The sequence below is a fragment of the Lepisma saccharinum genome, chromosome 13 (genome assembly GCF_977018435.1).
Source record: "Lepisma saccharinum chromosome 13, izLepSacc3.1, whole genome shotgun sequence".
NCBI classification, from domain to species: Eukaryota; Metazoa; Arthropoda; class Insecta; order Zygentoma; family Lepismatidae; genus Lepisma; species Lepisma saccharinum.
In genome coordinates, this window is record NC_139241.1 from 65,330,593 (window position 1) to 65,348,203 (window position 17,611).

General features: G+C 38.2%; 1 protein-coding gene across 1 annotated transcript in view; it reads left to right on the forward strand.

Moving 5' to 3' along the window:
- LOC145996802 (uncharacterized) overlaps positions 1–12,975 on the forward strand; it is a 115,554-nt gene extending 102,579 nt beyond the window's left edge. Inside the window, exons 4-5 of the mRNA XM_083133334.1 lie at positions 5,230–5,323; positions 12,223–12,975. Of these exons, the coding sequence (XP_082989460.1) occupies positions 5,230–5,323; positions 12,223–12,369 (241 nt within the window). The 3' untranslated portion in view covers positions 12,370–12,975. The remainder of the gene's footprint in view (positions 1–5,229; positions 5,324–12,222) is intronic.
- Positions 12,976–17,611: the final 4,636 nt, after the last annotated feature.

A 17,611-nucleotide genomic window follows, 5' to 3' on the forward strand; every position in this document is an offset into this window, starting at 1 on the left:
TATAAATATGCATACGCTGGGTAGACATGCATCACGCAAATGCTTCATAATGCTCCTAACACGAAGAGCTAACAAACGCTGGAATATTTCACGGAGTTTTCTGATCCCCGCTTCTGTAGTCACGCAAGGTACTCTGGAACAACGAGTTAGTTCCATAGTATGTAGGGACGGTGCCGAAACGAGATTTGGGGAAAGCTCATCTCGGTATCGGTCTTGTCTCGGGTTGCATATGCCTGTCTAGTTCTCAGTGTGGTCTTTTGTGCGTTTCTGATCTACGTTGCTAATTCAAGATTTTTTTGTATGAAACTGGTTTACGTTGCTAATCCTGAACTTATGTATGGGTCTGATCTACGTTCCTAATTCTGGAGTTTTTGTATGAAGCTGGTTTACGTTGCTAATCCTGAACTTTTGTATGGGTATAATCTACGTTGCTAATTCTGGAGTTTCTGTATGAAGCTGGTTTACGTTGCTAATCCTGAACTTTTGTATGGGTATGATCTACGTTGCTAGTTCTGGAGTTTTTGTATGAAGCTGGTTTACGTTGCTAATCCTGAACTTTTGTATGGGTATGATCTACGTTGCTAGTTCTGGAGTTTTTGTATGAAGCTGGTTTACGTTGCTAATCCTGAACTTTTGTATGGGTCTGATCTACGTTGCTAATTCTGGAGTTTTTGTATGAAGCTGGTTCACGTTGCTAATCCTGAACTTTTGTATGGGTCTGATCTACGTTGCTAATTCTGGACTTTTTGTGTGGGTATATCCATCATCGCTAATTATGAGATTTTTGTCTTAGTCTGATCTACGTTGCCAATTCAGAAATTTTGTATGAGTGTTATACGTTACAAATTCTAGTCTTTTTGTGTGAGTCTGACCTAGATTACATTGTAGATATTGTCCCTAGATATATATGGTATATTTATTTATTACTGCATACGTATCTGTTTCAACATGGTTACACGCAAGTAGAGGTACAAGGACTCTCGGACACTCTACATTACTAATTACCCTTTTTATTGCAATGGATTTGGCTTCTAACTCCTGAACGAGGCGTTTCCACGGGTTCCTCATCTGATACTTATACTTTTGTCCCGTGCATCATCCCTGAAAGTTTGAGACATGGTTACGGAAACACACTGTATAATGCAAGAAACCTGCGTTCCAGGTCCTTTGCTTCATTTCTCGCTATGGTTCTGCTACAGAACGTCTAATGATCTTGAACCATGTTAGCGAATACAAGCTCAGTTGTGAGAAACTGTACAACGTTCCAGCAAATACAATTCTTCTGCAGAAGGGTTTCTCTGCGTGGTTCCTGCAATCCGTCTCCATCGAATCCTTCCTTTGATTTCCCTCCTCCGCTTGTCGTAGACGAAGACAACAATGGGGAGGAATGAAAACACGATTTGCTTCCTCGAATTTACGTTCCCCATCTCAGCGATGCGATTTATCTCGGGAGATGAAGAAGGAGAAAAGTCCCCGATCCATCCTTTGATGGATGCTCCTTCGGAATTGATTCCGTCCGATGCGAATGAGCAAGATTGGTTTCCTGTCTCCCCGATTCGAATCTCTTCCGAACCTAATCCCTGGAAGTGGAGAGGGGAAAATATGATTTCCAACCGCTCGTGTTGCCACAAGCAGTCGTGAGGGCGCATGTTAGGGTTGTTAGTAGGAGTCCTCTTGGTCCGAATTCCCTCACTCTCACTTTACTAACACGGTATGAGTCAAGTCTATGTTGCTAATTCTGGACTTTTTTGTAGGTCTGATCTACTTTGTTAATTCTGACCTTTTTATGTGTGTCTGATCTACGTTGTTAATTCTGAACTTTTTATATGGGTCTGATCTACGTTGTTAATTCTGACCTTTTTATGTGTGTCTGATCTACGTTGTTAAATCTGACCTTTTTATGTGGGTCTGATCTACGTTGCTAACTCTGAACTTTTTATATGGGTCTGATCTACGTTGCTAATTCTGAACTTTTTTATGTGTATGACTTCTTCGTTGCTAATTATATAACTTTTGTATGTATGTGCCTTTCGCTGTCATATTTATATTCATTTGCTCATGTTGCGTTGCTAATGCTGACTGTGTTCCTGTTTCGTTGGTTATTCTGACTTTGCCCCTATTGCTATGCGAACGTTGACACTGTCTCTGTTACGTTTCCAGTACCGTCTCGGTTACGTTGCAAATGCTGACTGTCGCTGTTGCATTGCTAATGTTGTTGACTTTGTCCCTATCCCGTTGCTACAGCTGACACTGTCCCTGTTACGTTACTAGCGCTGTCACCGTGTTACGTTGCAAATGTTGACTTTGTCTCTGTTGTGTTGCTGATACTGACTTTGTCTCTGTTGGATATTGCTGATGCTGACTTTTGTCTGTTATGTTGCTGATGCTGACTTTGTCGCTGTTGAATATTGCTAATGCTGACTGTCTATGTTGCGTTACTAATGTTGACTTTGTCTCTATTGCGTTGCTAATGTTGACTTTGTCTCTGTTGCGTTCCTAATATTGACCTTTGTCTCTGTTGGATTGCTAATGCTGACTTTTGTCTCTGTTGTGTTGCTGATACTGACTTTGTCTCTATTGGATATTACTGATGCTGACTTTGTATCTGTTGCATTGCTAATGCTGACTTTTGTCTGTTATGTTGCTGATGCTGACTTTGTCTCCGTTGAATATTTGCTAATGCTGACTGTCTATGTTGCGTTACTAATGTTGACTTTGTCTCTATTGCGTTGCTAATGTTGACTTTGTCTCTGTTGCGTTCCTAATATTGACCTTTGTCTCTGTTGGATTGCTAATGCTGACTTTTGTCTCTGTTGTGTTGCTGATACTGACTTTGTCTCTATTGGATATTGCTGATGCTGACTTTGTCTCTGTTGCATTGCTAATGCTGACTTTTGTTTGTTATGTTGCTGATGCTGACTTTGTCTCCGTTGAATATTTGCTAATGCTGACTGTCTATGTTGCGTTACTAATGTTGACTTTGTCTCTATTGCGTTGCTAATGTTGACTTTGTCTCTGTTGCGTTGCTAATGTTGACTTTTGTCTGTTGGATTGCTAATGCTGACTTTTGTCTCTGTTCTGTTGCTGATACTGACTTTGTCTGTTGGATATTGCTGATGCTGACTTTGTCTCTGTTGGATTGCTGATGCTGACTTTGTCTCTGTTGGATTACTGATGTTGACTTTGTCTCTGTCTTCTTGCTAATGTTAGCTTTGTCTCTGTTTGATTCCTAATGCTGACTTTGTCCCTGTTGTGTTGGTAATACTGACTTTGCCCTATGTATATGCTAATGCTAACTTCTTCCTTGTCGTCTTGATAATGGACTTTGTGCTGCGTTACTAATGCTGACTTTCTGCCTGTTACATATCTAATGCTGACTTTGTCCTTGTACTTTGCCAACTCTTGGCATTTTGTGTTCAACCAGAAACAGAAGTCCTCGAAATTAACGATCCGTAATCGGAGATCAGTGGAAGAGAAGAATGTTTGCGGCTGGAGAACAATGCCTGCGGAGACTAATTAGGGGAGCTTTTCTCTGCTCTCTCAGTGGCTGCTCCCAAATAATGATCAGCCAATTAGTTTCGGGGAAACTTTTTCGACTTCAGCCGTCGCTAGGACGTTGCTCTCTTGCTCGGTGAACTCTCGCTCCATTTCGGTGCGGAATTGGTTGCCTTTGTGTTCTCCTCGGCGGTTGGGTATTCACGGGCCATCGGGTGGAGGCTTTGGGCAGGTTTTCTGCTAAATAAAAACTCCGTTTTCCTTTCCTACTTTTCTCACACGATTGTGTCAAAGAGGTGAAAGCTTGTGTTGTGTTCTCAGTGCTCAGGTAGATTAATCGGTACTGGACCTACAGTTTAAAACGGAGATCCGAACCAGCACTTTCATCGGGATCCACTGTTAGATCCACTGTTTACAAGAGGTGACAGCTTTTTCCGCTAAATCACCGAGGATTTTTTTTTACTTCACTATTAAGAAAATACATTCGTTAGTATACTTTTGGAACGCTGTGTGACCTGCTTTTCATTACTTTTAGTGCACACACAAGTATCCACAAACTTTGACAAAGTGTATTAAACTACACAGAACTGTCACAAACGTGAAAGTGCACTAAAATATTCAAACGTAGTTTCTCAAGTGCAGTTTCACACTTTTGGAATGTATTTCCGTTTCGTACTATTTTTTTCAGAATTTTAATGCATATCTCCACGCTTTTACTATACTTTTGTACATTTTCACACCTCTACAGTAAATTTTTGACTAGTTGTGTGAAATAATTTGTGACTGATTTGGTTTATGTTACTTCCCTTTTCTGCCACGTTTGGCTAATCGTGAAAATGATGATGAGTGATGTTACGATGAAATTCATCCCGTGCGTATTTACAAACCCTATAGTACTGCAGAACCTCTAGCGATATTTGGCTACTGATTGGTTGCCATTCCGGAAGTTGATGCAGCGTTCCTTTAAATTAACGCTAGATGGCAGGGTTCAAATTAACAGTGTAGATTTCAGATATCCATCCCAACAAGATAAGAAACCCATTTACACTAAGGTTAATTTTTTAGCAAACTTATTTAAATTAATTTTTTAGAAGACAGGAATCAGAACTCTTCTTGAAGTGAATGATTTTTCTATTTAAAGTCACATCAGTGCAAACATTGTAACTACCAATGACTATTGAGAAAATTATGTATATCCAACGTATAGCATTCTAAACATTATATTTTATTATATAAACGTATATTTCTTAACATAATTTCTACAATCTGTTTACAAACTTTATTACTATATAATCACAAGTCTTATTTTTCCATACTCTTGCTGTAAATGAAGAAGCAAGGAACAATGGACACGGAACATAAACACTTCCGGTGCATACAGCCAATAAGAAAGTGTTATATACCTCTGGTTCTGCAGCACTATAGGTTTTGTACAAACCCTATAGTACTGCAGAACCTCTAGCGATATTTGGCTACTGATTGGCTGCCATCCCGGAAGTTGATGCAGCGTTCCTTCAAATTAACGCTAGATGGCAGGCCGGGATTCCTGGCGTCGTAGCTCGTAGTTCTAAAGTAGTTCTAGTGTCCCAAATGTTCAAAAAGTGTAATATTTTACACTGTATACAAACATGTTTCTATTTAAAATTCCTATTTCTCTTTTCTTGGAATTATATATCCACGGCTGTTTTGTGCTTCTGTGCGTTTCTTACAAACTTTTCTTATGCTTTCTTACAGGTACAGCACTCAGGCCAAGATGGTGGATACAGGAACCGGAACTTTGTATATTGTTGGATCCTTCAAAAGAATGACGACGGACCCAGACTTCAAGGTATTGTCTTTATGTCCTTGTTTTCATAAACATTGCCTTTTCCTCTGGATATCAGAAGCAACTAAAAGGTAACGAAGATGTACAGTACAGATGTACAGTGTAACCATAATTTGTGCTGAATGCTCCTCTATAGCATCAAGCTTTATCTCTGGATCCATAAAGTAGTTTTATATAGCATCAGGCGTTATCTCTGGCCTCGTAAAGGAGTATTATGTTGCATCAGACTTTATCTCTGGCCTCGTAAAGGAGCTTTATGTAGCATCAGACTTTATCTTTGGCCTCGTAAAGGAGCTTTATGTAGCGTCAGACTTTATCTCTGGCCTCGTAAACAAGCTTTAGGAAGCATCAGACTTTATCTCTGGCCTCGTAAAGGAGCTTTATGTAGCATCAGACTTTATCTCTGGCCTCGTAAAGGGGCTTTATGTAGCATCAGGCTTTATCTCAGGTCTCATGAAGGAACTTTGTAGCGTCAGGCTTTGACTCTGGTCTCGTAAAGGAGCTTTATGTAGCATCGGGCTTTATCTCAGGTCTCATAAAGAAACTTTGTAGAGTGAGGCTTTATCTCAGGTCTCATAAAGGAGCTTTGTAGCGTCAGGCTTTGACTCTGGTCTCGTAAAGGAGCTTTATGTAGCATCAGGCTTTATCTCAGGTCTCATAAAGAAACTTTGTAGAGTGAGGCTTTATCTCAGGTCTCATAAAGGAGCTTTGTAGCGTCAGGCTTTATCTCTGGTCTCGTAAAGGAGCTTTATGTAGCATCAGGCTTTATCTCGGGTCTCATAAAGAAACTTTGTAGAGTGAGGCTTTATCTCTGGTCTCGTAAAGGAGCTTTATGTAGCATCAGGCTTTATCTCAGTTCTCATAAAGGAGCTTTGTAGCGTCAGGCTTTATCTCTGGTCTCGTAAAGGAGCTTTATGTAGCGTCAGGCTTTATCTCAGGTCTCATAAAGGAGCTTTGTAGCGTCATGTTTTATCTCTGGTCTCGTAAAGGAGCTTTATGTAGCATCAGACTTTATCTCTGTCTTCGTAAACGATCTTTATGTGTCATCAGAATATATCTCTGGCTTCGTAAACGAGCTTTATGTAGTATCAGGCTTGATATTTGGCCTCGTAAAGAAGCTTTATGTAACATCAGACTTTATCTCTGGCTTCGTAAAGGAGCTTTATATCTCAGGTCTCATAAAGGAGCTTTGTAGCGTCAGGCTTTATCTCAGGTCTCACAAAGGAGCTTTATGTTGCATCAGGCTTTATCTCTGGTCTCGTAAAGGGGCTTTATGTAGCATCAGGCTTTATCTCTGGTCTCGTAAAGGAGCTTTGTAGCGTGAAGCTTTATCTCTGGCTTCGTAAAGGAGTTTTATGTGAGAGTAACTCTGATCGGACAATCACTTGTCAACTGGAACAGATAGGCTTAAAGTTGACGCTTCCATGCACCTGAAATACGAAAATAAGATGGACAAGGTCGAAAATTATAACATTTAGATTATTGGAACTCTTTGATTGGCCTAATCGAACACTCGATACTGAAAGTCTGTGTAAGATGACTCTAAGAATATAGTTCCATGTATAGACTGGTTCCAGATGAGTCTTCCCGTGGAATGCAAAAAATTGATTTCTTCAGACGTGCATTGGTTTACTGGCAATTCAGATATTTGATTCTTCAAAATGCCTAGTATTTGATTATTGACAAACCAGGTTACTTGATAAAAATGTTAGGTTTGGTTCGGTGTCCGAGGACGTTCAGTGCTGGAGCCACCATCTCGCCACACATCGATGGTCTCAGGTTCGAGTCCTGGCGTGGTTGGTGTCCGTTTATCAATTCCACCTATTAATCACCCATCTTCTCCGTCGCGATCAGCCTAAATAGGTAGAAAAGCGACGTAAACTGAAGAAAAATACAATTACAATTTAATTTCGCAGAATTCCGGCATTATATTATTCTCTATCCTGGCGTATTTAAAATAAATTCCCTGGACTAACGTGCATAAATAGTGCCAGGATGCGAGTGCCATGTGTGTTTGTATGTTGGTGTAGTGTTATATGCAGTAATTCGGATTATTATTATTATGTCTTGTTTGCAGGAAAGTTACATTATTAATTTGTTCATCTTTTATAACTGTATCCAACATCTTTCTGACCTATACACATTAGAAATACAGGGAGACACGAAGAAAGGTAACCAGATGTGTGAAAGGGTCAGTATTTCGGTCACCTTTCTCGGGACATCTTGTATAATGTTAATATGTATTTGTGTTTTTGTTACTTTTGCATCTCTTTTCTGCCACTTGTGGCTAATCGTGACGTTGAGGATGAGTGGTGATTGTATGAAAGATAAAAGGATGTTAATGAAGAACGTCCATGCTCAGGCTTGGCTCGAACACGGAAGTTGTCGAGAAGTTAATTGATTGATTTTGTGTTTTAAGCACACTTTATGCACATTGAGGCTAATCGGGACTAAATTAAAAGGGGGGCACCAAAATATGCCCTCCTCCACCCGCATACTTTCGGTGGTATGCGTTTATGCCCTGGTACCGGAAAATTAACTCAGGACGTCAGTTCCGCGAATTTTTTTTAACAGTAATTCACTGTGACATTGGCATGGATGCCACAGTGTGAAGAACGAAATTTGTTTGATTTTCCTGAACAAAGTTTTTTTTCAAAGCATTCTACGAGGAGATATGTAAGATTGAAATAAAAGTTAGTAATAGTAGGAGGTAAATGTGTGTTAGTAGTTAACATTAATAATATTCATAGATACAGATACAATATTACATAAGTATGAAATTGGTTGGGTAATGTTTTGTTAGCATAGGTTATATTGTGTGTCGTGCATTAGTGTTTATGAATGAGATGAGGGATAGTCATTAACGCTATTCTGTGAATGTTAAGCAGGGTCTATGCTAGAGTATGTAATGTCTTAGATAGTGAGATATTATTGTTGGCTATGAGGTGTAAATATTAATACTACGAATGAAGAAGGGATATGAAAGAACGAGCGGTGCTTGATGCAGGGATAAGTACTTGCGGGAGACCAGCAAGAGTTGGTCGGGCTGCGATGAACATCGGTTCGACGGGATTGGACCTACAGTTCAAAGTGAGACTCGAACCACTTGTGCCTTCCAGCACCGAGTTGGCTGTATTTTTAGATATGATTACTTATATGATTTTCTGATTCCATTATTGCCTTTATCATTAACTATATAATATAGTACGTGATGATACTATATTAGGAATATATAGTTAATGAAGAAGGCAATAATGGAATCAGAAAATCATATAAGTAATATACATAAGCGAATAACTACATAAAACAGTAAGAAAATGCGCGATACTGCTTTAAAATTCATTGTTTGTGAATAGTAATTAAAAATTATAGTTATACGCATATGCTAATCGAAACGTGGTTACAGTTTGGACAAGTGTGAAGGAGCAGATCATTTTATTGCGATGTTTACTATAGTAAAATTATTCCACATACATTATGTATTGTTTTTGTGTTATAACTATTGAGATTAAAATTGGGAGTGCGATTGGGGTTGGTGATGCCAACCAGTAGCGTACGCAGGATTTCATCAAAAGGGGGGGGGGGTTATTTCGAAAACAATCTACAAATTCACATTACCATTGTTTTATTATACTTTAATTAATTAATTAATAATACTTATAATTAATTAATTAATTTAATTACTACTAATAGTACTACTAATGCAGCTGCTGTTACTACATATATATATATCACTACTATTATTAAGTAGTAGAGATCTGCATAAATATATTTATGAAAGCAATAGGACACAATTACATTTTTTTGTTTCTTTGTTACGAAATAATTGTCTAGTCAACGGTTATTTGTATATGATAAGTGAGACATTTTAAGTGTGAAGAAAATCCATGAAAACAAGCAAATATATTAAATTTATTGAAATAATCAAAATATGAAACTCATTCAAGGAGCCGCGGTGGTCTAGTCTGACAACCTCGTGGGAGATCCGGGTTCGAGTCCAGGAATTGGTTGGAATTTATCTAATCTTATCTCCGCACGCAGCCTAATATCATGGGTACCTGAGAGCAATCCTGGGGGATAAAGGCTGCAGGAGCATGGTGCTGATCACATCACCTGCAAAGTGACCGAGGTCGAGAATGTGTGGGGCTCATCACACCACTACGTGTGCCTTCATGGCACGGTGCTATATGCACGGGGAAATTTACATTTATGGAACTCACCCAGGATGATGAAGCGCGAGAATACGTGTTGCTAAATTCCACTGAGTCTATGTTTTTGTTCAAAAGTAAGTTTAAAGATATTCCAACACATTCATCACTTCTAGGTGATTCACAAAGCACTTCTTCAACATTATTTAATGATGTGGATGGAGACTCAGCATCAATTGAGAGTTCACAAGGGGATGTGAAATCAGTACTGGGAAGAACGTTTGCAATAAGGTCGGCACACTGCGACGAAGCAAGGAATTTTCACAATTCTCGCGAGAGTTGCTGCAGGACTTTTTGCAAAAAAATTGCAAAATTGAACTTTATGACCGCTTAGATTGTGTTTGGAATGTTATGTTTTTCTCCATGCTGCATGGGAATAATAATTCAAATTTTTATTAGTAGTAGTAGACTATTGTTATTATTATTATTATTATTACTGTCGCAGATCTTTGACTATAATAAATTAGCCATTTTAAATTTTTTCTACAGCCTTTTCCATAATATTTCAAAAGCTCAAGGGGGGGGTTCAACACGGTAACCCCCCCTTGCGAACGCCACTGATGCCAACACAAGGAGTACGCAAGCGTCCCTATGGCGCCGATTATGTTAACGTGAAAGATCGAGCGTAGGACAAAACACAGCTTCGATGTGATGTGGAAAACGAAATCCATCAGTTCTTCGACTCTTCTTTGACCCCCATCATCCGAACTCACGGGCTCTGTCATCTTCTAGATGTCTACAGACATCGAAACAGTCGATAACTCCCTCGCGATCAATAATCGATATCGCTGTCCTTTCTTTGTCAGGGAAGAACAAGAAAAGAAACTTTCTTGTCTCTCTTTTCCTCTCTTGACTCAGGCTTTTGTTAGAATTTCCCCCCGGTCCCGAGTCCCACGTTCAAATACGCAGATCTCCTCCCGACATTGGAATGCTTTCACGGCGGGAAACTTGCTCCAACTTCACCTCCGGGTCCCCTGAAGAAAATTTCGCGAGGGCGACCCTGCGATACGATAAAGTCTCGGAATAAAATTAGTCGATACCTCCACGGCGAGAGAGCAAGGGAAAAAAAGGCCTTTAAGGGTGAATTTAGAAGAAGGATGAGGGCTATTGGAGGGTGAATTAATTGAAAGACTTTCTTATGCCTCCCACTCTTTCAATCACTGAACTTCGAATATTGAGCACGACGAGGGAGAAAGAAAAAAAAGGAAGAGAAAGAGCATTAAGAATGGACGAAAATTTAAGTTTCCGGGAGAGAGAGAGGAAGAAACCCCATCACCGTTCCCGCTCGCTTTCTGCAAACTCATCACCGCAAGCAATAATGAACCTTATTGGCTTCCCGCCTTTTTTCTCTTGCTCTCTTTGAGGTCCGCGCTCCAGGCACCCCATCCCATTGGTCGCGCTCGGGAATTCCCCTTTCCTGCTAAGGAAACGAATTGAATATTTTATTCCTTTGTTGAAATATGACCGAGAAATAAATGTCTGCGTTATGAGCAGCGAGAAATAATTACCTGGCAACGGTTTCCTCCTTTTTTCCTAGCTGGAAACAATTTTCGGTTAAAATGGGTCATAATATAAAACTCTTGGGAACTTTAATGGCCGCACAATAGTGCCTGAGAGAGGAGACAAATATTAATCTCTCAGAAAACCCAGCTCTTTTTCAACTGCGCCAACTAGAAATCAACATTTAATATTGGCTCCGCATGCAGAAACCTTCAGAAACTCCAGGAGTGTGATCGTTTGAGGGGTGCTCAAAACGTAAGGTTCCCTGCTGTTCAGCGGCGTTCCTGTGTGAAAATTGCAGTTCTCCACGGCAGAAAAGCGCTGGCCTCTCTTCTGGAGTTGCCATACTGAACAGTAGCAATGAATGACGCGTAGATGTCTTTAAGGGTGGCAGAGTATCAACTACCTCAAGCATAGCAGTGGACTTTGCATGCCCGTTCACACACAGGTATAGTTGACTGCGATTTTCAATTAACACAGGCGCTTGACTCCGAGCATACAGGTATTTCCATAACAGAACTAAATTGGTACACTTTATACATTGCATGTAATAATTCAACTATGATTTCAATATATATGTTTTGTGAACCCTCCCTGCCCGTAGCACCTGTACCCATATTCCATCTGCTGATGGCATCATAAAGTATACTTGATTTCCCGAATGTAGGAATACAGCGTCTCGGTAGTAAAACTTTATAACAACACTCCATTTGAAATTCAATAAACACTGCATTCAGTTGCTGCAGTCCCCTATTCCTGCACAGTCTCCTCTTGCTTCAAAATCTCCTGCTGCTACACAGTTTCCTGTTGATGCAAAGTCTTCTGTTGCTTCACAATAGTAGACGACGTGCATTCAGCAACTTGGAATTGACCGAAACAATCGGGAATATCTGGGTAACACATAAGCTAGCACGCGAATGACAATGTCACTTGTGATGTTCTTCAATCCATACTTAGTGGGTTATCAACATTTACTCCCGAGCCGCTCATTCATTATTTGTAATTATGTTTGTCAAAGATAGAACACATTGCAATACTGTCACCTCATAGCCAAGATATTCTGATTTCTATTCAAGCAATAGATCTGTACCGATCACCTACTTCTCCTTCCACCCATCTTGCCAGTCCCTCCGAACTACCCTTTAGTATCAACAACAACTGCAGCCAATCTAATGGCGTTTTTCACCTTTGCAGCTCTACCTGACATCCAACGTCAGCAACTCCGACTTCAACATGGGCTACAGCATGACGGGGACGCTGGAGAGGGGTAACAAGAAGAGCAACTCCTTCCAGATGACACATTTCGCCGTCATCCGAAGACGAGACTACGAGAAAACATAAGAGCATCACCAGCTGTGTTATGATTTCCACAACTAACTTTCTAGTCTACTCTAGTCTAGTTCTAGCCTAGTCTAGCATAGCCTAGCGTATTAGTAAACCAAAGAAGGCGTCCTAGGAGAGCGGAGCTGGGTGGTGTTTCAGTTGTCTAAGAGCGAGCCACCACATAGCTGTTTTAAAGCTTTTGAATGTAACTCATCCTCACTTTCGGGTGTGCTCTTTATTCCTAACATCACAAGTAAGCAAGTTGTTCTCCAAGATTAAAGTTGCAAACAAAATGACACTATGTCATCACATAGTCTTTCCATATTTCTTCACCGATTATGGAGGCTAATTGGTAGTACTGATGTGATAGGATTTAAGTTGGCTGGAGTAGCAGTTTTATTTACACCTTCAAAAGTAGTGCTTGCTTAGAGCTACTACATTACTATGAGCCAAAAGTAGAACACACTGTTCCAAAATCTTGAAGTCAAAATGCAGGATACAATCATTCACAGTAAATTACTAGAAAATGTTAACCAATAATGTAAAATTGACACTCCTTCAGTTCAAATTAATTCTTTATGAATTATTTATTACAAGATTCCCCAAATAATAAACAACACTCAATTTTCCCTGTAATTTTCTCTTTCTTCAAGTAAAAAACATATTTTCCTAATACGAAATTTCTCCTGCGCGCCAGACATAGGTGTAAATTGTAGTAGCACATGCCCCAGAAAAAGGGAAGTCTGCAACTATTGTCATTTCCATGTCAGAAATTTGAAAAAAGTGTGTACGTTAATTCCTAAAAATTGAACCAATTCAATAAGACTCGGACTCGGACAGACATGCAGTTCCAGATCAGAAGGTGTATCATTCATCAGTCAAATCGAAGAGACATAACTCTAGACTGGGTGGCCCTAATATGGCCGCATATCGGACAATTCTGGCAAGTTTCAACATCATGCTAACACTGCTGTTGTTTCCTTAGAATAATTCGCAATTATTTCAGTGATATACCTAGGTATATGATATCACAGGCACGTAGAGTATAGCATGTCAAATTGGAAGTACACGTTCCAAATTCCTTTCAGTATGATCCATAGTATCATTTCTTCCTTGTCAACAGTGAAGGATGCTAAAGGACAATGACAACAGAATAGAGTGACGTCAAATTCTCTCCGAGTATATGCTTTGATCAGAATATGTAGCTATATTTCAGAAATGAAAGTGCCAATACTAACTCGTTACTTTAACAAACGTCGTAGGGCTTTCAACCTACGATCGATTCATTCTCCTGGTACAGAATGATCGACCTTCACGTGTTTGTTTCAAAGGTAAAATCTATTGGATTGAAATCTGGTTACTTCCGAGATGTGCAAAAGCTACTTCCAGATTACCGTTTCCCGGACTGGAAACTAGATTACAACAATTTGCAATTCGCTCTTAGACAACGACAACACTATGCCCCCTACATGTAGCAACAATGCGAGGGATTTGAATCCTTATTTTCGCATCTATTGTTATCCTGCCACTTGAAAAAAACAAACGTCCAATTTCCGTTTCGTCCAATGTAAAAGAAATCCCTCCTGACTACTAGTAGTAATCTTGCCACGCGGCTATGAACTTTTTTTTAAAGGTTTAACAGCTAGAGAATTCAGTATTGCTTATATTCACATTATTTAGGTCTCCAATCTAAAAACATCTGTAGTACTCGTGCATGCATTATTGAAGATTTCGAAGAGATTTTATGCTCTGGGAGCAAGGGATGTATTCTTGTAACTTTTGGATTACTCCATTGATCATTTCGATGGAGTGGTAGCAGCGGGACAACTGGAATCGATCGTCTTCTGTTGGAGCAAATTGAATATGAAGTTCTGCCTAACTATTTTTCACAGAGTAGTCAGTGTGGTCAATGAGACTGGCTGACTGAACTGGCAACCAATCAGAGGGCAGCTTGCAGCTACGTGCACAAACAGTTAGGCAAAACTTCTCACTCAGCTTGCTTCACCCGGGACAGTGCTTCAGCCTCTCTAGGTGTTTAGTCTTGTTGCTTCGAATCTTCAATCCGGCTAGCAGATGGCAGCACCGATCAAAATCTAATAATCGGTTACTCCCAGAGTGTAAATATTACGTTATCATTCTTCCACCGCTCAAAACTAATCACAAGAGAAGTATAATGGCACGAGAAAAAAAAAAAAGTCTTCAATAAATCAAAGAATTCAAAGCAATAGGCTGTGATAACAACATAAAATGTAAGAATGAAAATAACATTAGAGCTTTCTGCTTCGACAAACATTTTTACTCGGCTCAAAGCATAAAAAACATGCGGTGGCAAATAACTTCATACATATTTCATAATGCTTTACATTTGTCCATTCGGGCTTTTAAAAAAGGCTTGCTGTTTTACAAGTGTTACAATAAATGGATATTAGTTACTAAATGTTATTAGTAAAGCAATGATCCCGTTCATTGTGATTGTGATTCTTATGATAATATAAGTGTAAAATTGTGTTCAATTCAACGCCGTATTTTCCCTATAGCTCAATAGGTATATTATGTATAATTTTTTAAAAATAAATCTAAGCATGAGCTTACATATTTGCGTCAACTATATGTTGTAAAAAATGTTTATTTCATCCGGTTTCAATGCACTGTACACATGGGCCGATCTGTGTTTTGTTTGATACATCACTTATTGTGAATAATTGTTATTGTATATTTGTGTGAGTGTATTTAATGTTTCCTTTATTTTCATTCATGTTATAGATTCAAATATAATATGTTTCAAATGCTCTGTATACGTATCTGCCAAAGTAATTGTTGTGCAGAAATTGTTAAGTGGGAGTAAGGAAATTCGTGCTGTTCGTGTGTATACAGTATTATTTTTGTTATTTGCACAATAATTGCTCCAAACAATTGTATGTCCTCAGTGCTTACAAATATCTAGAAATAATTAAAAGAATTTTCAGACCGACTTGCCGAAAACTGACGTTTGAATATGTAAACTAGTAGCTTATTACAAAAAATTCCTTAAATTATTGAGCTGATAATGTTTTAACACGCTTAGATAAAATCTCCAGGAAGAATAATGATTTTGAATATAGGTTAATACATGCTCTTTTTTCAACCAGTAACTTATTCCATCTATTTTCGTACAGGGCTATTAAAAAATAACTCCATGGTTTCGTGATTTTATTGTAGGGAACATGGTCTGATGTTCCACAATGCGAATAGTCCCGCACACCGCTGGTTCCACAAAACCACGAATTCAGGCAATTATTTTTTAATAACCCTGTACATTATTTTACTGGTAATATGAACTTAGAGCTGGTGATCTATGTAACACACTTCCAAAAACAAACTATGGCAAACTCGCCTATGTTAATCAAAACTTTTCTGCATATGTACAAATACTGGATAAGAATTTTAACAATTATGCAAGTCAGTAGGACATTTATGTTCATTCGTTAGTAATAATTATTGTTGCTCAGTGTCCTCGACGTTATTTGTACAAAATGGAAAAACGTATCGTGTGAAAATGATGTTTGTGCTTTTTCCTCATACAATTTGTTGAAACAAAAAAGAAAATTTACGTTCGTTTTGTTGTGTTTTAATAATCCTTATTGGGTACGAGTATAAAATAATTTCATGAAACTTATGAATAAGTAGTTTCATATTCCTGTTGCATAAATATTGAAACATGGATTTACTTGAGATGAGAATACATAATTTGGAAGAAAAAAAACGTTGCTTAGTTGCATTAAAGTTTTTTTTTATTTAAGTGCATACTCTTATAGATTACTGGTAAATTTGTATTATTTATAATATTTATATTCATACATGGAACACCCCAGGTAGACAAGAGTTGTAATAACAATAATAATAATAAAAAGAGTGATTGGCATATTAAAATTTGCATGAAATATCTTTTGCATATTGTTTGTTAAATCGTCCTTTCTATAGAAGCTATTGATACATTATATTTATATGCGCAAATTAAGAGTTCAATCTCGTCATACAACAATCTAAAATCAAAAAGTTTCTAAAGTGTAAGTGAAGTAAGACAAATTATTGTAATGAATTTGACACGCCTATCAAAAAGTTTTCACTTGCTATCATGCATTTTGAAAGTGATTTTGAGATTCTTCTGACTGTCTTACTGATAAATTAAATCAATTGACATTAAAATATATTATTTCTGTAACTCAAGCGTACAAGAAAAAAAATATGAAATCTACAGCTTGTAACACTTGCATATGGAAAATTAAGCCTTTGTCAATTATTGTGCAGGACGAATTATGTGCCCATGAATGCTCTATATATTGCCTACTAAGAATACATCGAATATTAATATGTCAGCTCTATTATTTCTCCTATGGCACGTGTCAAGTATATTAGATGTAGGCTATGTGTGATTGTATGCATTCATGTATGTGCATGTAAATATGCAGGTGTACGGTACACTATGTTTGATGTTATTTATTTATAAATAATTTCCCAACAGCAAAATATTAATAATAAATGCTATTTTACTGCCAAATACAATCAACAATTCCCCTGTTGTTTGATTTTCTTGTCGCTCTTGCTGGATAATGTATTTATTTTGTATTTATTTTGTTGGTGTATACAAAACAGTTCCACATATTTTGTCATTGTTTTTCTTATTCACTGATATTGTGAATAAGTATTGTTGTTACCATATTTTTGCGATCTTAAAATAAATATTTATTAGTTACTGTCAGAGTCGGCCCTGAATGGATGCGGAGCTGAGAACAAAAATTGAACGTAATTTACAACTTTTCGTTACATTTATGGGACAAAATAGTTTTTTTATAAACCTCGTTATTACACTTAATATTTTTGAGTGTTTGTTTCTGCGTTCAAGTCTACTTTTTGCGCAGATAGGTTAATCGGGACTGTAGCCACAGTTTAAAAATGGGAACCGAACCAGTGCAACATAAAATTCATGTTACTCTTATAGAGTTTTTATACGATCACAGAGAGGGAGATTTTTTTTTACTGAATATATTACATTGCAAACTGGCGACAATATTAATTTAAAAGGCCGCTAACATTTTCACGAGGAACCACGTTTAGTCTTTTCCATTTTTATATTAATTTACTTCAGGGTGGCTACTCACCGGGAATTCCGGGAATTATGCGTGAATTTTTTTTCCGTAGACGTGAAAAATTACAACTTTTATTAATACAATTGAATTCATGCACAGCCGAGGCAAGAGTTTGACAGTTTAGCTTTTATGTT